This window comes from Palaemon carinicauda, chromosome 21, assembly GCF_036898095.1.
Source record: "Palaemon carinicauda isolate YSFRI2023 chromosome 21, ASM3689809v2, whole genome shotgun sequence".
Classification (NCBI taxonomy): Eukaryota; Metazoa; Arthropoda; class Malacostraca; order Decapoda; family Palaemonidae; genus Palaemon; species Palaemon carinicauda.
The window spans coordinates 98,488,804-98,514,864 of NC_090745.1; the positions used below are offsets into that span (position 1 = coordinate 98,488,804).

Genomic DNA, 26,061 nt, shown 5'->3' on the forward strand with positions numbered 1-26,061 from the left:
AAATTTCTTCTTGCAAATAACATAAAAAAATCATGAAAAAATAATCTAATCTCATAAATAAGACTAAAAAGCAACTCATTCCTATTAAACTTGAAGGGAGACAATCAGATCAACCACTACAGTTCTAAGTAATTTGCATTAACACTTAACAGAAGATAGACAGAAAATCTAATGATCATATAAATATTTTCTTAAAACATTGGCCAGTATAAAGTGATGAACCAAAACCACTACATATACTTAAAAATTTATCCCAAGGGACTCTCTTTCAAATGTGAAGACAAATCTTGAATCACTACTTTGGGGCCTTTGAATAGTCCATATACAAGTACCAACTTTTATGAGTTTTCTAGTTTTATTTCATCAGCGAATCCAATATGGAATAGTCTTCCTTGTCGCATAGTTGAATACCTGTAACCTTACAATCTCAAAACAGGTGCAAATATGACAAACTTATAACAGAGTTTGTATTTTTCCTAACATACAAACCTGAATTCTTTACTACAGGAGATATTCTAGCGCGAGCTGGAAAATACGGCAGAAAAACCTTAACAAGGTCGTTAACGACCGGGCAGGTAATTACCCACCTGTTAGTGGTGGGGGGACCGCCGGTTGGTAGCTGCTGTTTACCTTCCATTGGATTCTAGCTAGGACTATCCTAGGGGGTGGTGATGGAGGGAAGATTTGTGTATAGAATTTGGGTTTGTATGTTAGGAAAAATACAAACTCTGTTATAAGTTTGTCATTTGTTCCTACACTTGATACAAACCCTCATTCTTTACTATAGGAGACTTAGTCTTGAGGACAGAGTGGCCAAGGAGTTCCCTATTCCTAGGGAAGATAGTCCTCAGACTAGACTCTTTTGAAGCAACAATCTTCCGTTAATCTTCTTTCTTTGTAGATCCCCATAATCTCAGCACGACTGAAGGTTTGTAGCTTCGAGGAAACAAATGTTTCAGGATGAAGTGGGACAGGAACATTCCACTCGGACCCCTTGAAACTTAGGATTCCCCCGACCTTGCAAAGAGGAAACCTCGTGACCACGCGCATAACTTATACACTGTGAGAGGAATCAGATGAGTATCATATCTTATTTCCACTGGTGAGTCCAGCTGAAACTGGATACAGACTAGGATCCCCAGATGGGAGGGAGAAGGAGACGAAGAAGATAGATGGATGTCTTTCTCAAAACTTAGTGTAACCACTCAGCCAATGGTTACTGTCCCCTGAAAGGGCGTAAGGTAGCTACAGCACCCGTTGACCTGTCACAATAGGCCCTATAGAAAGGGTGTCTAGAGACCTATGTGTCGCGTCGCTCAAATAGTGAGCGGTGAATGTAGATTGGCGTTTCCAGACTCCAGCACTTAAGACTTGGGAGACCGAGAAATTTCTCTTAAATGCCAGTGAGGCAGCCACTCCCCTAACTTGATGGGCTCTGGGTTGTGCTGCCTCTGGGTCTCCGTGAAAAGACCTCGCAATAACTTTCTTGAGCCAGAAAGGGATGGTGTTGCGAGAGGTTCTCTTCTTTACCTTGTTGGTACTAAGGAAGAGATGACGGAGACATGGTGTGAAAGGTTTGGTGTGCTTCAAATATTTCTTTAGCACCCTGACTGGTCATAGTAACAACTGGTCTGTATCCTGTTACCTTATTGAGGCTGGAAAACTGAAAATCTCGAAATCTCTCCTCGGTAGATGAAGGATTACGAGTCTAGCCACCAAGCTCGGTACGAAGTTGCGAGACACTTCCACCCCCCCATCCCTTAGAATGGGTGACGACGTAAGACAGACCATGTAGCTCACTGACCCTTTTAGCCAAGGACAGAGGTACGAGGAAGACGGTCTTAAGGTTCAGAAAGTAGCCTGAGGCCCTTAAGGGCTCATAGGGCAGACCCTTTAGGGAACGTAAGACACAGTGATGGTCTAATCTCAACTGGGGGGCAAGATCACTCAAAACCCCGAATCAACCAAGGTGTTGTCTTCTGAGGCGGAGAGGTCAACCCCTTCTCAGTGTACAGATGAGGCGGCTCAAGGCTGAGCGATAGCCCTTAATCGCCAAGACTGAGAGGAGCATTTCCTCACTGAGGTACAAAAGGAAATATGATATTTTGATTATAAAATAAATTTTTTAATATACTTACCCGGTGAATATATAATAGCTGACGTCTCCGACGGCTCGACAGATTCCAAAAACTCGCGAGCGATCGCCGTGAAGGTTGCGGGTGTGACCACCAGCGCCGACTATCGGCCAGATACCGCATATACTTGTCAACATCTCCAGTTCTTCTCAGTCCCCTAGGTCTCTATCGGGGAGGAAGGGAGGGCCTTTAATTTATATATTCACCGGGTAAGTATATTCAAAAATTTATTTTATAATCAAAATATCATTTTTAAATATTAAACTTAGTTGGTGAATATATAATAGCTGATTCACACCCATGGTGGTGGGTAGAGACCAATATTAATACAATAAAGGCGTATATGCTCAAGAGTTTTTGACAACTATTCAAAAAACAGACTTAAGTATAGGTACCTGGTAAGGAAGCAGACTCTGATTATTACTCTGCCTCATTAGTCCGCTATCCTCACGAAGCCCAGCGATCCTCTTAGGATGCTGAAAGACTCCCAGGATCTGCTATAACCAGGGTGAACACCCCTATAACAGGACCTCATCAAAACCCTTAATCTGGGCGCTCTCAAGAAACAATATTTTGACCACCCGCCAAATCAAAAAGATTGCGAAAGACTTCTTAGTCTCCCGTACAACCCAAAATAAGATTAAAAATTTCAAGAGTAGATTAAAAGGATATTGGGATTAAGGGAATGTAGTGGTAGAGCCTTCACCCACTACTGCACTCGCTGCTACGAATGGTCCCAGTGTGTAGTAGTCCTCATAAAGAGTCTGGACATCTTTCAAGTAATATGAAGCGAAAACCGACTTGCCTCTCCAAAAGGTCGCGTCCATAATATTTTTAATGGGTCTATTTTGCTTAAACGCTACAGAAGTTGCTATCGCTCTAACTTCATGAGCCTTGACTTTAAGTAAATTATGATCCTTCTCACTTAATTGAGAGTGTGCCTCCCAAATCAAAAGTCTAATAAAATAAGACCACGCATTCTTAGACATGGGCAAAGAGGGCTTTTTAACGGAGCACCATAAAGCCTCTGAACAACCTCGTCGCGGTTTAGTTCTGGATAAACAAAATTTAAGAGCTCTAACGGGGCACAGCACTCTTTCAACTTCATTCCCCACAATCTCAGAAAGACTGGGGATATCAAATGATTTAGGCCAAGGACGAGACGGAAGTTCATTCTTGGCCAAAAAAAACCAAGTTGAAGAGCGCATACTGCTTTATTAGCGGAGAAGCCGATGTTCTTGCTAAAAGCATGTATCTCACTAACCCTTTTAGCCGAAGCCAAGCCCACCAAAAAAAAGTGTCTTGAGGGTAAGATCCTTCAGGGAGGCTGAATTTAATGGTTCAAACCTGTCTGACATAAGGAACTGTAGGACCACGTCCAAGTTCCAAGCAGGAGTCGAAATATGACGCTCCTTGGAAGTCTCGAAAGACTTAAGCAGGTCTTGGAGATCTTTGTTATTAGAAAGATCCAAACCCTTATGCCTGAAAACAGAAGCTAACATGCTTCTGTAGCCTTTAATGGTGGATGCAGAGAGGGAGCGACCGTTTCTCAGATAAGGCAGAAAATCCGCAATCTGCGCTACAGAGGCACTTGGAAGAGGAAATAGAGGAGGACTTGCACCAGTCTCCGGTAGGGATAGGAAAACGGGGATTAGGGTGAAAAGGAACGAACCTGTGTCTCCTGGTTTTGCTATCCACGATTGTGCCTGGGGCTTCACCGTTAAATCACTTGGAGCGCGGAGATGACTGTCCTAATGGAAAACCCGTCCAAAGACCTCCTTGAGTAATCCTTGAGATAATGGGCAGTAAAGGTCGACTGGTTCGACCAGGTGCCCGCCCGAAGGATCTGGCCCACTGCCATGTTCTTCTCAAAGGCTAAGGAAGTGCTTAGTCCTCTAATGTCATGGGGCCTAGGAGTACCTGGCAGGGCCAGTCCCTCCTCCTTATAGGCCCTGGCAATAACTTGTCTCAACCAAAAGGATATGGTATTCTTCGATACCTGCTTCTTCGTAACACCTGTGGAGACGAAAAGACTCTTGATACCCGGCCGGAGATGTGCAGTCCTCTCAAGGTACTTCCTAACGGCACGGACAGGGCACAACCTCAAATCCTCTGGATTCCCAGTCTTAGGAATGGCTGGCAGTGAGAACCCCTCGAACTTAGGATCCCAGACTGCTGGATTCTGGGTTTTTGCCACGAACGAAGGGACGAACTTGAGGGAGATTTCTCTCCACCCCTTCGAATGAGAGACGTCGTAAGACAGCCCATGGATCTCTCCTACTCTTTTTCGCAGAGGCCAAGGCCAACAAAAAGACCGTCTTGAGAGTGAGATCCCTGTCTACAATATCTTTCATCGGTTCGAACGGGGGGCTACTTAACATCTTAAGAACCCTAGCCAAGTCCCACTGAGGCACCCTAACAGTTTGAGGAGGGCAGGACTGTTCAAAGCTCCTGATAAGCATAGAGATGTGTCTAGAGGAGCCCAGGTCGATGCCCTTCAGAAGGAAGACTTGACACAAGGCTGCACGTACTCCTTTTATAGCTGGGATTGACATCCCTGCCTCGTCTCTGAGATATACTAGAAAGTCTGCGATATCTGGGACTGAGGCTTTGAGGGGCTTGATGTTCCTTGAAGCGCACCACTTCGTAAAAGAGGCCCATTTCGCTTGGTAGACCGCTGCCGACGACCTTCTCAGAAAAAGCGACATCTTAGCAGTTCCTGACGAATATCCTTCCTTCCTCAGGAGTCGCTCGATAGTCTCCAGGCATGAAGGCGTAGAGACTGTGGGTTGTCGTGGAACCTGAGAAAGGGTGGTTGTTGTAGAAGATCTGGCCTGTCGGGAAGTGGCCATGGAGGATGGCTTGCCAAGTCTTTTAGATCCGCGAACCACTCTCTCTCCGGCCACCAGGGCGCTACCAAAGTCATCTTTAAGTTTCGGGCAGCCCTTACTCTGTTGAGCACTTGCCTGATCAACGTGAAGGGGGGAAAAGCGTACACGTCTAGGTTGTCCCATTTGTGCTGAAAGGCATACTCCAAGGCTGCCTTTGGGTCTGGGACAGGAGAACAAAACACGGGGAGTTGTGCATTCAGCCTGGTTGCAAAGAGGTCCATCACTGGGGAACCCCACCGTTGAATGATGAGCCTGGCTACTTCTGGGAGGAGGGACCACTCTGTTCCTACTATCTGACCCATCCTGCTGAGACCGTTGGCTAGGACGTTCTTCTTCCTGGGGATGAACCTTGCCAATAACGCTATCTGGTTCGCCTCCGCCCAATCCAGGATCTCTAGGGCGAGATCGCACAACTCCCTTGACTTGAGGCCTCCTTGCTTCTTTATGTACGCGACTACTGTGGCGTTGTCGCACATCAACGCCACAGTGTTTCCCTTAGTAGTTCGATGAACTGCAGACAAGCTTTTTGGACTGCCTTCAACTCTAGGACATTGATGTGTAGGCCTTTCTCCACGTCCGTCCAGGTTCCTCTCGCCGTCTCGTTGAGATGTGCCCCCCATCCCTCGTTGGAGGCGTCTGTGAATAGGAGCATCTCGGGAGGCTCGGTCGCGAAGGGCATCCCCTTCATCGTATTCGACCGGCACTTCCACCACTCCAGGGAGGGTATTGTGTTTGGCAGAACTGGGATTAATTTTTGGGGCGAGTCCAGTTGGTTCCAGGAGCCCTTCAGGTTCCATTGGATGCTCCTGAGCCTGAGTCTCCCCTGGGGAACCAGTTTCTCCAATGACACCAGATGACCTATTAGCCTTTGCCAGTCCTTGGCTCTCCTGGGTTGTCCCGAAAGGAAAGGCAGAAGGATCTTTATTAGATTGCTTACCTGTTCCTCTGACGGAAAGGCCTTCACTAGTCGGGAATCCAGTGTCATCCCCAAGTAGGTCATCCTGGTGGAGGGAGACAGGTTCGATTTTTCTGGGTTGATCATGATACCCAGACCCTTGCAAAATTGAAGAAGCTTTACACCTTGCTCCTTCAAAACGTCCTCTGAGGAGGAAAGGAGCAACCAGTCGTCCAGGTACCGGATGAGGCAAATACCCCGCTCGTGAGCCCACACCGAGACTGTCGTGAAGACACTCGTGAATACCTGGGGAGCAGTTGACAACCCGAAGCAGAGGGTCTTGAATTGCAGGATCTGGGTACCCCATTTCACTCGGAGAAACTTTCGGCTTGAGGGGCGGACCGGGATTTGGAAGTATGCGTCCTTGAGGTCTATGGTCATCATGTAGTCTTTCTCCCTCAAGGACTGCAAGACCGACTTCGGAGTGTCCCTCAAGGACTGCAAGACCGACTTCGGAGTGTCCATTTTGAAATCCGTCTTGCAAACAAACTTGTTGAGAGCTGACAGGTCTATCACCGGTCTCCATCCCCCCATCGCCTTTTCTACCAGGAATAGTCGGCTGTAGGACCTCTTCCATGGCGCCCTTCTCCAACATAGTGGACACCTTTTCTTGAAGGGCCGCCCTCTTCAACGGGTCCTTGGGTACCAGCCACTCCGTCAGGCTGGCCGGAAACAAAGGTGGAGGTTCCGTTAAGAACGGGAGCCTGTACCCTTCCTTCAGTACGGATACTGTCCAGGGTTCCGCTCCGTGAGCCTTCCATGCTTGCCAATGTCGTCTGAGGCATCCCCCAACCTCCTGAACGGCCTCTCCTGGAAGCAGAATACCCTGTTCTAAAAGAGGCAGACGCTGCTGGAGCTCCTCTACGGGGGGGCTGTGGCGCTGAAGCCCACGAGGAAGAAGGGGCTTCTTTCCTCGTCAGGCTAGGAGGGGCCTGAGAAGTAGAGGGCTCGTCTGATGCTGACCTCTTGTAGGGGGGCCTCCTTACCGGTTGAGGTCTGGGAGCGCTCACTTCCTTCCATTTAGCTACCTTCTCCATTATCTCCTCTAGCTGTTTCATGGGGAACAAGGAGTCACCCCACACAGGAAGGCTCCTCATGGCCCTCGCCTCCCTGTCCGGGATCTTCCGGGAAAGCTTCGCCAGGATAGTATCCCTCTTGCGCAGAACCCAGTTCGCTGAAAGGGCAAGGGACTGATATGTAAGGAACTTCAGAGTCTTGCCCCCGGAGATGATAAGCTCCTTCAGTAGGTTCTGTTGCTCCGGGTCTGTCAAGTCATATGTGGCTTGTACCCCTACTAGCGTGGAGGCCCACCAGTCTAACCAAGAGGAGACGTGCACCAAGTCTTTCGACATCTCCTCCATCATCGCTGCCTCCGACTGCGAAAAGCAAATCGGGGCCGAGGAGGCTCTGTCTTCCGGGGCAAACTGTCCCAGAACATCGAGGGAAGGCTCCACTTTGCAGGCTCCCGGCCGCTGTCCCTCTGGCACATAGAACCTACTCTAGGACCTGAGTCCCTGTAGCAACTTCGAGGAGCTCTGTGTTTTGGGAGCTTCGGCATTGCCTGCCACAACTTTATCAACATGAGCCCGTCTCAGGACTAGATCTCTGGCCACAGGCAGGGCCAGGGAGGTTTTCTGCTGGACGGGTGCCTCCATCAACCGACTCAGGCTGGACCTCCAGAAGTCCTCGTCGGTTGGAACCAGTTCCTCAATCCGATGATGCCTTCGTATCAGACCTATTACTTTCCGATACGCCGAGTCCTCGGTCGGGGAACCTTCTCTGCTGTCAGCCGTACCTTCCGCCTGATCCCGAGGAGCCGGGTCACCGGGCACTCCTACCGGGCGCTTCGGCTCTGGATCAACAGGCACTCCCCTGCGGTGGTAGCGGTCTGCCCCGACGGGAACCTCCGCACCAGGGTTGGGGGCCAGGACAGGCATCGCCGTGCCGGCGAGGACTACCGTCCGTGTAATCTCTCTGGAGGACGAGGACGCGGATCCCGTGGGCTGACCCGACGGAGGGAACCGTTCCTTTAAGTCCAAGGGCCGAGCCAGCTGTGCTGACTCGCCCTGGCTGCCCGTACGGAAGCACGGCTCCCCCCGCTGGGCGGGGTGAGCCGGGAGCTTCGCGGACTTACGACTGCCTGAAGAAGCCTTCTCGCATTGCTCCCTGCGAGGGTCATATCTGCGTCTGGAAGATGGCCTTCGCGGCGAATAATCCCTGGACCGCCGGTCAGGGGAACGCTGCACATCACTTCTACGGGGAACAAAGACCCAATCACCATCGGGGGACCTACTCTTCCTGTACTTCCTCCGTGGAGACCGGGACCGTTTTCTACTGAATCTCGAGCGGGACCTTGAGCGTTAACACCTGCTCCTGGACCGCTCCCTCCGTCGCCGGCGCCTCCTCCTCGCTTGACCTTCTGAAGAGATCGAAGAACCACCATCTGAAGAGCCCGACGATACTGTACAACCCGACCGACGGGCGGGAGCGGGGGCTACGGAGGGCTTCGCGACCTGCTGCGTTCCAGAGGTCGAGGGTTGTAGGAAAGACTCTGGAACCGTCGTCAGAGGAGCTGGAAAAGAGGTTGGATGCACTATACTAGGGCACCAGGTATCCAGGCCCTCTTCCATCCGCATTGGGGACCTCCCTGGTGTTTTAGAGAGCCTCCACCCGAAGGGCTCACTTACCGTAGAGTTCAACTTTTCCTGGGCGTCACCAGCCGCTGAAGTACCTGAAACACAGGCCCACGAAGCGGGCGAAGAAACAGGCACAACATTACTACTCCACAAGGGGTCGTCGGAGGAGACGTGCCCCCCAAGCACAAGGGCAGTGTCTCCAGAACCCCCAGACACAGCACTATCAGGCTCCCCACTTGCCTGAGAAGTCCCAGCAACCCCCACTTCATACACATTAGACTCCCGGGGAAGGGCACTCGGCCCTTTCCCCGCAACGGACTTACCTCGTCCCCTACTCTGGGTAGGGGAAGGCGAGACAGAAGCCCCGTCGGACCGTCCACTGGGCGACGGTAACGGCGAAGAGATGCTAGACTTCCTGGGCGAACGTTTCGACGACTTCTTCTTAGTGCCATAACGCACCCACTGGATCTCATTCCAGCTAACACACTCATTGCACGTATCCGACGGCGAGCACACTCTGCCTCTACAGGAAGAGCAAAGGGAATGAGGGTCTACTTCGGGCTTGGAAAGGAACGCTGCACACGACTTTCCGGCTCTAGGCCCAGGACAACGGCGGATCTGCTCCATCGCACACAACCACAAGACACAGGAACGAAGGGAATAATCAAGGAATACACTTGGGAAGCACAAGGAAAGGCAGTGAACACGCAAGAACACAAGGGATAAGCACAGAGATACCACGCGGTAACCACGTGGGACACACGAGTCGGGACACAAAGGGTCGTAAGAGAATGAGAGCGGCGTGATGGTATCACGACGCGACCTGAGAACTTACTGGCTAACGGGACCCAAGCTAACGCCGACCTAGCTCAGGTCTACCCTCAGGGCACGTTCTCCTTACTCCTGGGTTAGTCCTCCATAGAAAACGGACGTAGGGTATACTACACAAAACTCTGGTCGGTTGAGAGATTACAGGTAACTCCAAAGAAAGTAGTTCGAGGTAAGTATTTGTGTTGGAACAAACAAGCTTTCTCCCAGTTCCACTGAAAAAAAGCATAGGCGTAATAATCTCTCTCGTGAAAGAGAGAGAAGTTCTCCCGAAGGAGGACATCACCTGAGCCAAGCTTTCTCCCAGCTCTTATGGGAAAAAAGTGTAGGCGTAATAATCTCTCGCGAACGAGGGAGAAGGTCCCCTCGAAGGAGGAACAAGCCTTACACTTGCTTTTTCCCCAGCTCAAGGGGAGAAAGCACAGTCTTCGGGGACGAGATAGCAGAGGTCAAACTCGTTGAGCTGTTCACAATTCTTCACGGAGGAGGGAAGGTTGCTGAATGGCTGAAGTGGAGAAGCTCTCCCTCGGAAAGGGGGTGGTTCTCTCACGCAGCCCAATTCCAAGGAAGGTTATCACTCCCTCGTAAGGGGAGGTTCTCTAACCCCTGGAGGCGAACCTCCTAGCAGTAATCTATGTTTCCCAACAAGTTGATCAAGTTGCAGGTTGACAATGAGTGCTACCTCATAACATGGGCAGCTCATGAACTGCCACATGAAGCGCAGGATAACGGACAGAGCGGCCTAAGCCATCGGCATTGTGTTCTACGTCGCTGCTATCTGGGTGTTTTCTTTTAGCCTCTCTAACACGTTTCCCCTTTTCCTTCTGCTCTCAACCGTAGAGAAGAAGGGCCGAACCCCTGCATCTTCTTCCGAGGCTTCTGACAGACTCGTAATCCTTAAATCATTAGGGAGCAAAGGAACTGGGGAGGTTGTCCTGTCTGAAACAAGAGAGCGAGGGATTGACCCCGCGAGTGTATGACCGGAGATTTGCGTGTGTAGCGCTAATTGCGTGCGAACACCTTGCGTGACGGGAATCTGAAAACTCTGCCATAAGAGTAAAACTCGTGATGGTTGAGCGTACACAAATACTCCGCGCGACAAGAGTCCGAAGACTCTCTGTCATAAGAGTAAAACTCTTGGTGACTTGTCTCACGTGAACCAGAAGGTTCAGCGTGATCATGTGTGCCCCTAGAGGTTGTGTTGCGAGAACCCGAAGGGCCAGAGCAACGGGAAACGGACGTTTCCCTTGTCACAAGACACCGAAGTGTCAGCGGACTAAATGCACGAGAGCCCGAGGTTTCAGCAATTTGAGTTGTGAGAAAACGAAGGGATGGCGCACCGGGAAACCGAAGTTTCCTTGTCACGAGACCCTCAAGGGTCAGAGATCAAGAAGTCGAAGGCGAGAGCGATCTTCTCTGAAGATAAGGAGTGAAAGCAAGGAGAAGCGCTCTTCCTGACCTTTCTAGAGGGAACGGAGACCCTCAAACTATTATGTGAAGAAGAGGGTTCGAGGTCAAGACGTGCTTTGCCCTTGGCCGCGTTTCTGGCTTCTTAGATGATCCCTCGTAAGAGAAAGACGACAGCGAGGCAGAACGATGACGAGAGGGAGTGCTCTTCTTAGGTTTGTGCCAAAAGCGCTTATAGTTTCGAGGAGAGACAGAAGGCAAGGAAGAGCAAGAACAATGATGTCTCTTCCTATATCGCCTGTCTCTTTGGCGAGAACATCTAGGTGAAGTCGCGATAGCTCTCCTTTTCCTCTTCTCTCTCTCCCTCCTGACCTCCGAAGAGGGCGATGACGAGGAGGAAGCGCTCCTCTTATGTTTGTGACGAGAGCGCTTATAGTCTTGCGGCGAGACATTTCGGGAAGAGATAGAAGGCGAGGAAGGGCGAGAACGATGTCGTCTCTTCCTATGTCGCCTGTGTCTCTGGTGAGAACGTCTGGGGGAAGGAGAGAGAGCTCTCCTTTTTCTCTTCTCTCTCTCCCTCCTAGCCTCGGAGGAGGAGGAGGAGGAGGAGGAGGAGGAGGAGGAGGTACTGCGATGTTTGCGCTCGCGACGTTGTAATTTGTAGATGCGCAACGGAGTGCGAAGTAGGCACCGCAGGAACTGAAGTTACTATATCCACTAAAACATCCGTGGGCGCCGACTGAGTTGATGGGAGGTAGGCGAGGTCCGGAACTCCCGAGGGTTCCAAAACAGAAGGTACCTGATGCACTACCTTGCCCACGAGGAACTGGTTCCAAACTTCCTCCCAAGGGGAACCAGGAAGTCCAAGGGCAGGCCATACCGCTCGTACATGATCTGGAATGGAAGCAGTAACAGAGTCACTCCCGGTGGCGGAAAGTATTGCCTCACTGGGGGAGGCAACGTGATCCGCCTGACCAAGAGGAATAGGGGTTAAATCAATGGTGCCACTCTTCCTCGACTTCCCCCCGGAGGGAGGCAGGCAAGGAAGAGAGGAAGAGTCTGAAGGGAGAGATCGAGAGGCCGAAGAGGAGGTCCGTGACTCCTTACCTTCGACGGCGATCCTTGAGGTAAAGAGTCCTTCTAGGACTTCCTATACTAACTCTCTCGAACTTCTACCACTGAGAGGGCGACCACTTCTACATACTTGGCAGGGGGAGCCTTCAGAACACCTATGACCTCTGTACCCAGGGCATAGAGAAAGAGGATCCACCTCCAGCGGGGACATAAAGGTGCCCGGAACACTTCCTCATAATAGAGGACATCACATCTAACAAAGAAAAAAAAAAAGGATTAATCAAAAAACTAAAAACGAAAGGCTAGTCTGCCAGTCAAACAAAAGCAGGAGCAGTGGTGTTACCACTGCGACGGCTAGAATTCCATTGAAGGTAAACAGCAGCTACCGACCGGCGGTCCCCCATCCCCACCCCACCCCGCTCCCCCACTAACAGGTGGGTAATTACCTGCCCGGTCGTTAACGACCTTGGTAAGGTTTTTCTGCCGTATTTTCCAGCTCGCGCTAGAATATCTCCTATAGTAAAGAATGAGGGTTTGTATCAAGTGTAGGAACAAACATTTTTTGTTGAATAAGCACAAATAAATATCCTTTGGAAATATTGATTTTTTCATTTTATTTTATTTTATTTTTTTTTTGTTACTTCTCTTACAGAGAACATTCTTTAATTTTGTACTTCTTTTTCCACATCTGGCTACATTCCTTATAGGAGCCTCTAGACCTGTAGTAAGTTAGGCTAGCATTAATAATGATAATGGTACCACTTTCAGATCTATGGTATAGTTACTGATAATTGACCATTCAAAATCAGTAATCAAGATAAGGGCCTTACCTTCAAAAGCTGGTTGTTGAGAAACCAAAAAGCTCCCAATATGTACTGACCTATCATAATCATCAAGCCAGATCAGCTGCTCCTAACCCTATTTACATATTACTAAACTTGAATCAAATAGTGGTATTAGCTGAGATAGGCACTTACCTCACCATACTGAGTACTGATGATATCCCTGTCTCGATAAAGATGGTCAATGACACGAGTCAGTATGATTGGAAGGCGATCCCTTACCGTCAAGTACGCAAAGGTCCTAAGAGAATAAACAGCCATTTTTTAAATCATGAAAATTTATAATGATATACAACAATTAGATATAGTTGTTACAAAATAAAAAAAACTTACAAGGATGCTTACTAAATCCTCGAGTCTCAATGGCTTTATATATAAATGAAGATGAGATAGATATCTACACAAATAACCTTATTATGAGAAATATGCCCTTTCTTCTTAAATTTGTATTTGTTCCTGCACAGAGTACTTACATAACGTTCTTTACATAGGAGAAGAACTCAGTGCTGGCTGGCATATGGCTCAAAATTTTTCCGCGAGCGCGAAGGTGTAAACAGCCATTGCAGATGTTACCAGTGGTAGCAGGAAGAACCACTAACTCCTCCCTGCTCACTCATACCTTCTCCAATTTGATCTCAGTTACGGTCAATGAGAGACTTCTCCTTCCACATGCCTAACTGGCTGGCATAGCAAAAATTTAAACTTTTCCTTGCTTTTATTTTCTTTTTCGCAGATTACAGTGTGTACAGTATATGAGGGTGCATGACATGCAAGTTTTCCCAGGTAAGAAAGCCAGGCCACTCCTGAAATATTTTGATGTCCTGGGAGGTCAAGAACCCTCAATGTCTTTGCCTTTCATGCAGAGGACACTCCTGTACAGAGGTTTTCCTTGCCAGAGTGTAAGGAGTGGTTATCCTCCCAGCGAGAGCAATATGGCAGGAGGTGCAGGAGGTAGCCTAGAAGGAATTCTTCGCCTTTGGGAACTTCCTCGAGGTCAGAGAAGCCCCAACTTCTCTCTCTTACTTCTAGTGTGATCCTTTCTGACTCCTTGATCAGTCTCCTTCTGGAAACGGTTGAATAAAAGCAATGGCAGTTTGACTCTTGGTTAACCTTCGGCTCGGGCTGCTGCTTCTTCCTCCCCCCAGTGAGGCAGAAGACGTAGTTTCCCAAGGGGAAACCTTGTCTCAAGACGCTTTGCATCTGTTGTGGCTGTCTTTGGGACTTTCGGGTCCACCCTCCAAGGATCGCCTGCTGACGGTGTTGGCCAGGGGTGCACAGCAGGAGAGGACTTCCATTCCTCTGGCGGTTGGCTTTGAAACTTTCCCCTTCTAAAGTTGACGGGAGGAAGACTATCCTGCGTGGTCCTGTGTCCCCCATAGATCCGCAGCCCTTCAGGGTTTGGTGGACCCAGTCGGAAGTGTGAAAGACTGTCCTCACCTAGGAATTGTTCTCCCCGGGTAGCTCAGAATCTCCAGCACAACACATGGACTGCGTCCCTTAGCTCTTCAGAGCCAAGCTCTCAGGAGTTCGCAGTCTCGTGATCGTTCTGCAACCGAGAGCGCTCTTGCAGCTGAGGTCTCACGACTCTCGTTAATGTTCATTGAGCACGGTTACCTGCGGTAACTAGCTAGGCATACAGTACATTGCTAGTCAGAGCTTGCCAGGTAGATTAGCGAGCGCTGCACTACACACGAGCACTCAGCTAGTCTGAGCTCACCAGATAGATTAGTGAGCACTGGACAACACATGTACCCTCCTGCTATCCAAACTACTGTGTCTTGCTCACACACAGCTGAGCGCAAATTACCCTACCAGGTAGCTCACAAGTCACAGTCTCGTACACTTGTCATCAGCGCACCACGTCAATGGCAAGTAGCAATCTGTCTCGCAATCACTTACAGGTATCTGCAAAACACATAGTCACGCGAACCAGTTTCGTACCACCTGAGCTCCATCCCAGCAGGTTCACACTCTGGCACAGGAGCAGGTCATTGGCAAACGAGCGGAAAGACTGTCTCGGGAGGCTCTCTTGCAGGAGATCTTCGGGGCAGCAGCAGCTATCGTCCCCAAGGAACTATGATTGACCCAATTTTGACTGTTAAGGGAGGGTAGCTGTCCACTACAGAGGTCAACAGGCCCTGTTACCCAAGTTGTGTCGTGCTGCCAAAATTGTCAGCTCAACAGCCTACCCATCACAGGGTCAAACTCCATCGGTGCCAACTAAGGTAGTGTCTGCTATATCTGACCTCACCTGCTAAGCTCCAACAAATGATGTGTCCAACACTTTTTCTGGTACAAATTCCATTGGATTTGATCTTGGTATCAGAGGTACATGCTTCCAGGTGGGGCATCATCAACAAGAAGCACTATGGATCAAGGCCATACCATCTAGCACAGATCCAATGTCGGAAAAGTTGGGAATTGTTCCCATCAAACCTGGTCAGAGGCATTGTCTTCTATCCATGGTAGAATCCCAGCAAATAAATGACATGGAAATCCAATTGCGAGGCATCCAATAAGAGCATAAAAGAATGATCCCAAAGTGACTAGTCATGCTGGGACCATTCAAACGATGACAGAAGCAAAGAGCCCAATGGTGATATGAAGGCTGGGATATTGGAGATCATATACAGTATGTGATAATCTTTTCTATGGTCATCACACCATGGTTTCGGTCAGCTGGGATGAAAAGGTCTTCTAATGTTAATAAATATGTTCTGTCTATCTAATGTACACACCTTCTACTGGGTTGTAGTTTCAAGCTCTCTGAAGAGGGAAGGGGGACGAAGGAAGCAGCGACCATCCTACGGAATGGCTCACGAGTTGTGTCTCATACGAGACTGAGCAGTGATAGCAGACATGTAAATACCTGTACCATATACTAAAGATATTTTCTTGGCAGGAAACATTCCAAACACAATCTCTTGCCTCTTATATAAGGAGAGCATGTACCAAGCTCGCCTTCTCAAGTGGATCCATTCCAAATCCCTATTGTTGATATTCTTAATATTTTTCGAATTGTTGCAATCACCACATAGTCCCGGGAAAATCCCGGGATAAGTGAGGTACGAGGGTGTCTCCCAACATATCAACCGGTACTGCATACCAAAACATATTCCCAGGAAAAGAGTTCACTATACGCAATTCTCGCCCCCTGTATGAAGCGATAATGTACCCGGATTGTCCTCCCATGTGGATACATTCTCGGTACGTATTGGTGGCTGGTATCACTGAAGCATTTAGGGACAAGAGCAACTGCTAAAGTCTTGACCCGCAGTGCTTGTGCTTGGTCTCGCATGAAACCCAGCACTAAAAGCAGGACTGTGAGCTCCTGTCCCTTGTACCGAAACACTTTCTGGGAGAGGGTTAGGGTTTGGTATAGCGCTGCTCCTCCCACAATACCATGCAGAGGAACGGTTGATGTCTTTTGAGCCTCGGCCCAATTGATCGTACTGTGGTTTGGTGACTACTTCCTCGTTCTCTTCGCGGTGGCACATCCAAAGGATCAGCAACAGGCGACAAAGAAATTACAGGAACAGGTGAAGTGCTAGGGGAATGCAAGCAAGCATGTTTTGGTTCCCTTTATCAATTGTCCAGCCTGTGAGTGTACAGTACTCAGCTCCAGAAGAAGCAGAAAGTACAAAACTTTTTCCTTAAGGGAATCATAGCATATATGCAATGTGGTCTCAATGATTGTAAGCTCACTCGGACCGGTTGAGTGAATATACCTGCTTCGATTCAAACATAAGGATGACTGGAAAAGCCCCTGGTGTTGTCAGGTCTCTGGCATGTGAGAAACTCGTGATATAGACTGGTCTGGGCGTGTAAGCAAGTCTCTCTGCGCTTATAAAAAACTGGCTATCACCGTAGAACACTGAAAGGAAGCAGGTGACCGGTGCTCTGTGACTGTAACGTTATGGTCCCTAAATTATAAGCAGTCTTTGCTTAACTTTACTGATCACATAAGAGGTGTTTACAATGTGGTATGGGACTGGTCAGCTGGAAAAAGGAGACCATTAATATCTTGCTTGCTACTTGCTGGATGTATGCTTCCCTAATGATATGCTGCTCGGCTGTTGTCAACCTAAAAGATCTCTGGAACTTTCTGAAGACAGAAAAGGAAGAGGTCAGCGCTCTTCATCCTGATTATGGGGCAAAAATCTGTATCATCCGAGACCGAGTACTAAAAAGTGCTATGCCATAAAAATGTGCTAGGTGCGTTTAAGGTAAGCACCGCTCCTATTGGTAGGTACTGTTCTTGCAGTGGTATGTATCCTACACACAACTTAAGTAGATCAACCCTTCGTCAACAACATGGATCTTTGGTATGTGTGGAGTATGTGTGTGTACAGATTCTCTGTGCACTTGAATACAATTCTCAGATATGCATGAAATGGCAATAATATTTACAATAATAATGTATAATAAAATAGTTTCCAATATGCTAGTCAACTAAATCTTGTAGGATAAATGGTTCTTTCTTTACTGTACTGTACATGCATTTAAAACTAGACACTTGTTTACTTTTGTTCTACAAAAATTCATTCAAGTTTCTTTTTAGTTTTAATTCTAGTGCTGTACATTATATTTGATGAATAAAACATCAATTCAACAACATATTGTATATTTTGTAGTATAAGTCAAGAATGGCAAGAATGTACAATACAGTAAAGTACAAATTGTTTCTGATTAGCATCTGCTGTTTTTTGGTAAACTAACCTAACGAGTAGCCCCTCATGTGGGCTACTGGCTCTTGAAGGAAATACTATGATCCTTTCACTTTAAGGCAATACAAAATTCGTCGTCAGTAATGGTTGGGCGTTTTAATTTTTTCATAAAGAATATAAAAAACATGAGAATATTGTAATGTCTTTTATGTTTGGCAATAAAAATGTGAAACATATTGTCATTCACTGCAAGTGAGTCAATTAAGCAAGGGCGAGTCTCCAAGAGTGCTTGCGGGAGGTGTTTCTTCTTTGTTGCATAACCATTATCTGCTATCTTCCGCCAATCACAACTTTAAACAAATCTTTTCCTAAGTACCACGATGCTTTGTAATTCCCCCAATTTTAACCTGGCATGTTCATTTTAACAATGACCACCTGTCTTTATAGATATGTTAATAGAGAATTTAATAATTTAAGGGCTTCCCACTAATAAATGACTCCCCTCACAAAAAATAAATTAGCTAAATAGTGAATTACCAGATATTTTAGAAGAGAAATAAGATTTGTGACCTCTAGACACTCTTAAACTAATCATATGGGTTATGCTTGACTTAAGGTGTTCTTGGTCAGGCAGAGACCCAGTGTAGAGGGTTCAGTTAGGTTAGAATGAATCCCTGTATTGACCATACTATACATTTTTGTATTTTGTACATATAGTATTTTCAAAACTGTTGCTAATGACAAAAGAAATTTGGGGTAGTTTGTAGCGCTATGGCCAAGCGTCCTAATTTGCTTATTATCGCTCCGACTGTTATCTTGTATAGAATAAAAACGTTTGGAAATGGTCTATGGATCTTAAATATGTTGTGTAAGGGGGGGTCCGGGAGGGGCAAAGCCCCCCTGGGTAAGGATACGGCTTTTAGCATAGGTTAGGTGGGTTTTTTAAGTTAGCTTCTCCCGCCAAAATCGTTTTTAGAACGACGGCCACAGTTCAGAATATTCCCGTTTTCTACGGGATCTGGCCGTCACCCTACAAACGCTCAGAAATTTGTATTTATTCATTTCATTACACATTTGTATCTCTGTTTTCCTATGTATAATGCATTCTTTTTTGGGGTTACCACACCCAAAAACAGATGCATTTTCCCTCTAGGGTCCTCCAATAATTGTTATACACAGGATAACTGAAGAAACACTAACAAGCTATTTGCATCAGCAACAATACATAAATGTCTGAAATGCACAAATCATATGATAAAGTTGGAAAACAGACCATTCATAAATCTGGCAAGAAATTAATGTCATAGTACGGTAGAAAGTTCCCTTACGACATCATGAGATCTATACATCTGGGCCTTAGTTAAACCACAGGGAGGGGATCACTGCTTATTAGCAATTTTTGGGAATACTGGAGTTTCTAAAAGGAGCAACAATTAATAGGTTGGACTACTAGATAGGTTAAAAATAAAAAGGTTGAAGGAACAGCTGTATAGTAAAAGACTAATAAGCTAGTGCAGCTGGTGGCCAAAGGGATGCTGCAAAGCCCCTTAAGTAATAGCTACAATAAACTACGCTGAGTATCCTGATAGCACTAGCACCTAACAGGGTCCGGCACCTTAAAGACTGGGCAATTAGTGTGTAATTGGCAAAGGTCTCTTACTTATACGAATCCAGTCGAAATCTTGAGTTGAATGGCTAACCAAATTCTGATAATAGACAGGAACTGAACTATAACTGTCAATAGACAAACTCCCCTGTGTGCTTTAAACAAAACTATGGCATGGTTAGGCTAATGGGTGGGTTAGCCCTTACCCTTGATCAAGACGTCTATCTTAGCCAAATCTTAGGTTTCATTTACGAGTCATTACTTAAGCAATACAACAGTGACCCTACATTGTGGAATTACCTACATTTAGCCTAAGTTATGACCTTTCAAGATACATTGCATGCAAATGTAAATGGCCATTTATTCAAGCAAGGTCATTGACCTTGTAATTGGCAAAGGGCGTTAACAAGACAGACTCGCAGCCTTAAATCGTTAAGGTTTCTCTCTCCGCTCCTTTTACTCATCTGAATAATGGCCAACATTAATCCAAACAGTAAACATAAACGAAGTTAATCTCTCACCCTACACGGACTGGTGACAAGGGCGGCGGTGGTGGATCAGACATATTAAGTAGATCTTGTTTTATTGCTAATAGTAGCCTGGCAGAAGGTGGAATTACCCTCTGGTCTCCAGAATCCCGATACTACAGTCTACCGCTAATGTTTGCAAATGGTCTGTAATAGTAGCGAAGACTGTTTAAGGGAGACGGGTAAGAACGGGCTTCTCTCTCAGGTAATCAACGTAATATCAACATTACACTGCCATCTATTGAGGACATATAAGAACTATAAACTAAGATGCCAATAAATCTTCTTATTTGGCTACATGTATTACATTTTGATAAAAATGAATTAAAATGTCAATGGATACAGTACTTTGTAATAAGCAAAGAAAATTCATTATGATATGAAGATATATCATTAAAGAACTCGTCGTTAAACAACATATTCTTTAGAAAATATACCTTTCTTTAGAGAATATACTGAGTTTATCATCATCTCCTCCTACGCCTATTGATGCAAAGGGCCTCGGTTAGATTTCGCCAGTCGTCTCTATCATGAGCTTTTAATTCAATATTTCTCCATTCATCATCTCCTACTTCTCGCTTCATAGCCCTCAGTCATGTCTGAGTTTTCCAACTCCTCTAGTGCTTGTGGAGCTCAGCTGAACGTTTGGTGAACTAAGCTCTCGTGGGGGGGGGGGGTGTTTGAAGAGCATGCCCAAACCATCTCCATCTACCCCTCATCATGATCTCATCCACATATGGTACCCGAGTAATCTCTCTTACAGTTTCATTTCTAATCCTGACCTGCCATTTAACTCCCAATATCCCTGCGAAGGCTTTGTTCTCTAATCTACAAAATATGTTGTAGATTGTTTCATTGTCATACCACGACTCATGTCCATACAGTGACACCGATCTCACTAAACTGATATTTAGCCTAACTTTTATATGTAGTTTCAGGCGATTTGATTTCCAAATTTTACTTAACCTTGCCATTGTCTGTTTTTTTTTTCTAATCTTTTATCAAACTCAAATTCTAACGATCCTGCATTAGAGATCATAGTTCCTAAACATTTGAATGATACCACATCATTAATCCTTTCCCGTTCCAATGATATTTCATCTTCCATTGCATATTCGGTTCTCATCATTTTTGTCTTTCTTATATTTATCTTTAGCCCAACCTCATGTGATATTTCATGCATTTTGGTAAGCAAGCTTAGAAATCCTGTGGTGTTCTGTTAATAAAGACAGCGTCATCAACACACTCTAGGTCAGCTATTTTCCTTTTACCAGTTCAATCCTACTCCACCATCCCCAACTGTTCTATGTATTATAAAATCCATGAAGAGGATAAACAGCATCGGACTGACAACACTTTTACTTTGAGAACTCCAATGTTCACTGGGAATTTATTTGATAGGACTCCACTAACAGTAACTTTGCACTTGCTATGCTCATGAACAGACTTAATCAAATTTACATACTTAGAGGAACTCCATAGTAACGCAAGATACTCCACACAATATTAGCCGGTGAACAATATCAAAGGCTTTTTCATATTCCACAAATGCCATCAAAAGTGGATTTCTATATTCTTACACATTGCTGTAGCCTACAGCATGTCTTAAAATGAAAATTTGTTTAGTAGCCTACAACCTTTACCTTTTCTAAATCTTGCTTTTTCATCTCAGCTTTTCATCAATCTTTCTCATTAGTCTCTTTAGAATGAGCATACTATGTATTTTGATGACAACTGACGTGTGATGCCTCTGTAATTATTGCAATCAGTCAGATCTCCTATTTTTTGCCATTTTCTATTACATTCCTAGCTCTCATTCATCAGGTTTTGCCTCTTCACGCCTCATTCTACAAAATAATCGTGTAAGTATTCTAGGAGACACTTCATTTTCGGCCAATGTCATCTCGGCAGTTATTCCATCGTATCCAGGGGCTTTTCATTTCTTTAGTTTCTTTTTTTATGATAGCTTCGATTTCAAACACACCGAATTCTTTCATTAGCACATCTACAGTAGGTCTTCCTCAGCTTCAGGTATATCAATCAAATTATTCCCTCCATATCTCCTATTCATGACCTTACTAAAGTGATCCATCCAACGTTTCCTTTCTTAATTTTCTGCTGTTATGATAAATCCATATCTCTCTTTTTGATGGGTATGTGCTTCTTCTTCTTTGCCCCAGTAGAGATTTCATTGATAATTCTGTGAGCAATTCTTACACCATAGTCACTCCCTGAATTCAGCTTTGTCGGCCTCATCTGCTTTTCTGTTAAAATATTCTCTCCAGTCGTTCCTGGATTTTCTTTTGACTTTGCTATCTAAACTGGAATATTTTGCATGCTCTACCTTGTAATTTTCATTACTGCCTCGAAAACTTTCAACAATCAATTTCTGTCTTTGTCTCCTTTTTATAGTATACCAAGTATTATTTGATCTCCTTGTTACTGCATGTCCTAAAACTTCATAACCAACTGACTGATATATGTTCTTAATATCACACCAGTTTTCATTAATTGTCTGCTCTTCGCCCCTTAGACTGCAAATCGATTCCTAAATTCAATTGCAAATGTTTCTCTGTGTTCATCTTCTAGAAGCTTAGTTGTATCAAACATAGGTATTCTATCTACATTTCTGTTGGGTGTTTTTAGTTTTAATTTTCTTGTGGCAATGAGGAGCTGGTGATCACTGCCAATTTCTGTACCTCTATAGCTTCTTATATTTCTCAGAGACATCTTTCTCTCTTTTTTAACGGCTATGTGATCTATTTGATTTTTGTAACTGCCACATTGTGAAGTCCGTGTATATTTGTGGATGTCCTTGTGCTAGAAAAAGAGTACCTCCAATAAAAAGATTGTTCGTTGAACAAAAACTAATAAAGTGTGCCCCATTTTCATTTGCAACTTTTCCAGGACGCTCAACACCCATTACATTCTCTATACCTTAATTATTCCTTCCAACTTTAGCATTGAAGTCAACAATAACAATTTTCATATCTCTCTCTTGGATCACATCTATTACACTCTGCAGTTCATAGTATTCACCTTTCCTTTCTTCAGGTGTGCGTGCGTGTGTGTGTATATATCTTCCCCCAATGCTTCTGTCTCCTAAGGAATTGTGACACCAGATCATACACCTTTTTACTTTCTAGACAAGACATTAGGTACTAGTAAGTTGCTAGCACTACGCCGTTTAGCTTAACTACAGCATGGGTGGAAGACCATGAGAGATCCATAAACCTACCAAGAGTAAGCAAAGTGCCGCTTCACTCGGCCGCGTGTCCAACAAATTTTCACTTCGCCACCTTTCTAATAGGAGAGGTTGTTATCTCTTAAGTCTGTCTGTCTGTATAGATTGCCTTACCTTGTGTAAGACCCGGGCTCTTGCCTCTGGGCAGCCCGGAAAAGAATGTAATTTGAATTGTAGAGCGTTATATGTGTATAAAAGAACTTGTAACTTGAATAGGGTAAGAGTAATTGATGTTAGAGAAAAGGGATTCAATTAAAAAGTGAATTTATTACTTTAAAGTTTAATGGTTTAATCTACGTTAGATTTAGATAGCCGAAGCTAATTGATGTAAGGCCAAAAAGTAGTAGTAGTTTCGACTGAACTGCTTATCCTCATTTAGCAGCCTAGGATTTTGGTTGTTCCTAGGTGGGGGCAAAGGCTATTCACCCAGCATCCCACGGGCTGGAAACTGCAAGCAGATTCCAAGTTAAGGCCCGTATAACTGAATGAGGGACAGGTCCCTCTAGCTACTACTAATCAAAGTAACAAGGGAAAAAGGGAGAGATTGACAGGCATGACAACAGAGAAAAGAAACCCGGTAGGGAGGCTCCTTTTTAGGTCCACGAAAAGGAAAATTTGTGATAGACAGAGTCTATCAAGTGAGAGAGAGTCTTAAGTCATTATTTCTTGATTCCAGCGGACGCCGGATATCATTTATTTCTGGATGGATTGGAGATATTTCTTTTAAAACGGGTAGGCTCCAGATTAAAACTAAGATTATTGTCATGTTCATACTTCATTTGCAGAATCATGGATAAACCTTCTGCACAAAACACTTCACCAAAATTAACAGTTTCATTGCAGATTCATTAGCGGTGTTTGAATCACCCTATAGGCCTATGTTGTACATAATGTTCCAATCACGCCCCTCCACTCCATAATCTTGCACACACTTGTGTGTTTCCTGGAAACGACGACCCTTCCTTTCTGATATCCCTTTCAAAACGTTTAAATATGCTAGCATTGTACTGGCCTTCCTCTTTTTTTTCCAAACAATTGCAAATCACAAACTAGTTTTCCAGCGGTTATTGTCCTCCATCCTTTCCACAAGAATAACAACTTTTAAACACAGACATAATCTTTCATCTTTTCTAATCTGGTTATCTTGCGGATTGGTGATGGTTGGAGACTTTAGTCCAATCCTCCACAGCAAACCAACCTAGTATGGGAGGCCCTGACTAGTGTGTGTTCAAAATAAGCTTTTAACTTTCTACGTTTCCTCACATTCTTAAATTTGCTGGTCACAAACCTCGGCAGCCTAGCAGTTTCATGCATAATGACAAAGACTTTTGATGCACTTGTTCGAGTTCTGCCGCGGAAAGTAAAACTTGTTTCTTATTCCCTTCCCCGGTTAACGGGTTGGCTGTGATCAATAAATCCAAAAGAGTGTGAGTAAGAGCGGGAAGTGAAGAGGTTATTGTTTGTCATAAGAATACTGCTATGCTGCTAAAATATGTTATGTGCGCGCGTGTTGGGAGGTACGGACCTTCTATCAGCTCATAGATCGTGTATTAGTAGATGGAAGATGTTGAGAAGACTATTGCCTAGAAATATATCAGATTACCATTTTGGTGGAAACAAAAGTTAACGTATTTATAAAGTGGAGAGGAAAGTAGGAAAAAATTTGATTGTAAATGTATTTAATAGAAGTGATCTGAATAAGAACAGAGAGAAGAGCACATTGCGAGAACTGTGCGCTACGATGGAAGAATCTAAAGAAGGATTATATAGGGAGTTTTTGAAATTATATAATGTGGCCATTAGGACTGAAGTGACTATTTGTGAATACAAGAACGTAAGAAGAAATGAAAATAGCAAATGGTGTAATAAGGATATAACAAGATTTAGTCAAAGGAAATCCGGAGTGATGCTGTCTGGCTTGAATGCTGTTCAGAATGATGTAGTGAATATTTTCAATATTTCTTGAATATAGAAAATAGAAGAGAGGACAATCTGAGTGGTGTAAGGCTTTAAAGGGTTAATGTAAGGATGGAAATCCTTATAAAAATTACTTTTGAAGATGTAAGAAGGTCAATTGAGAAGTTGATAAAAGGGATGACACTAGGAGTTGATGAGATTATATGAAATGTGTTACAGTATAGCTGTAATAGTGTGATTGACTGGCTGACCAGGTTTTGTATGGTATATCTGGACGAGAGAGAGAGGTTACAAAGGAATAAGTGATGGGAACAATTGCCTGGAAGTATAAAAGAGATGACAACGAGACTGTAAGAATTGTATGGGAATAGAGATACTTGATATACCATGGAGGGTGTATGGTAGGATTTTTTTTTTTTTTTTTTTTTTTTTTTTTGAAAAGCTAGACAAGTGGCAGCAAGACTAATAGGACGAAAACAATGTATGATTAAACAGGAGAAGGAAGCATCACTTAATTCTTTTAAGGAAACAGTTGTGTGGAAAGTTTAAAAATAGAGGAAAAGAGTTTCATGCAGAATGCATGCCTACATGTAAAACTTATGATTGAATTCATAGGGATGCATTGTGGGAAGTATTGAGAGTGTATGGTATAAAACTATATATGATAGGTTGCTGGGAGCAATTAAAGAATTTCATAATGGAAGTGACGCGTGTGTTCTATTAAGTGGTCTAGTTGTGATAGATTTGATTGGAACGGGGCACTGGAACAAGGGTGTGTTATGTTTCCATTGCTATCCAACATCTTTATGGACAGAGTGATGCAAATGGCCAGAGAAAAGACCGTGGCTGTCCAGGGTTGTGGGAAAAGAAAATTATTTGTGAATGAGATGTGGTATGGGTGATGTTTGCAGATGGGACGCAGGCTGGTACGGTAACGAGAAACTACAGAAGCTGATCTACAGTGTATAGAATATCTGCTAGAAAATCTAACAGATGGTGGCAAGATGAAAGAAAATTTGAGTCAAAGAATAGGAGAAGTAAGAAAGGTAGCAATATACGTGTAAAATAATTGTGATATTTAAGATATCTAAGCATTGGATCCATGAATTTGGACCAGCAGGAGTTGTGCTGGGGCTTGGGAAGACATTAAGCACAAAAGTGCCGTAAGAGATATTCTAGAACACTGATTATTATTGAGCCTTCTGGTGGAGAACGTGAGACTGTTAGAATTAAATGCATAACTAGGCATAGTCTACAACCTCTGGGGTCCTCGAATAATTATGCCAAAAACTGAAAGTTAAAATCCTCTAAAGACCTCCTTATTAAAGCACA

At 44.9% G+C, this 26,061-nt stretch overlaps 1 protein-coding gene across 1 annotated transcript in view; it reads right to left on the minus strand.

Annotated features, from left to right (window-relative positions):
- The window catches only part of LOC137615342 (damage-control phosphatase ARMT1-like), a 98,717-nt gene extending 78,951 nt beyond the window's left edge, over nucleotides 1-19,766 (minus strand). The window contains exons 1-2 of the mRNA XM_068345144.1: nucleotides 19,563-19,766; nucleotides 12,904-13,009 (exon numbers count right to left, since the gene is read on the minus strand). Of these exons, the coding sequence (XP_068201245.1) occupies nucleotides 12,904-13,009; nucleotides 19,563-19,606 (150 nt within the window). The 5' untranslated portion in view covers nucleotides 19,607-19,766. The remainder of the gene's footprint in view (nucleotides 1-12,903; nucleotides 13,010-19,562) is intronic.
- Between the last annotated feature and the right edge of the window lie 6,295 nt (nucleotides 19,767-26,061).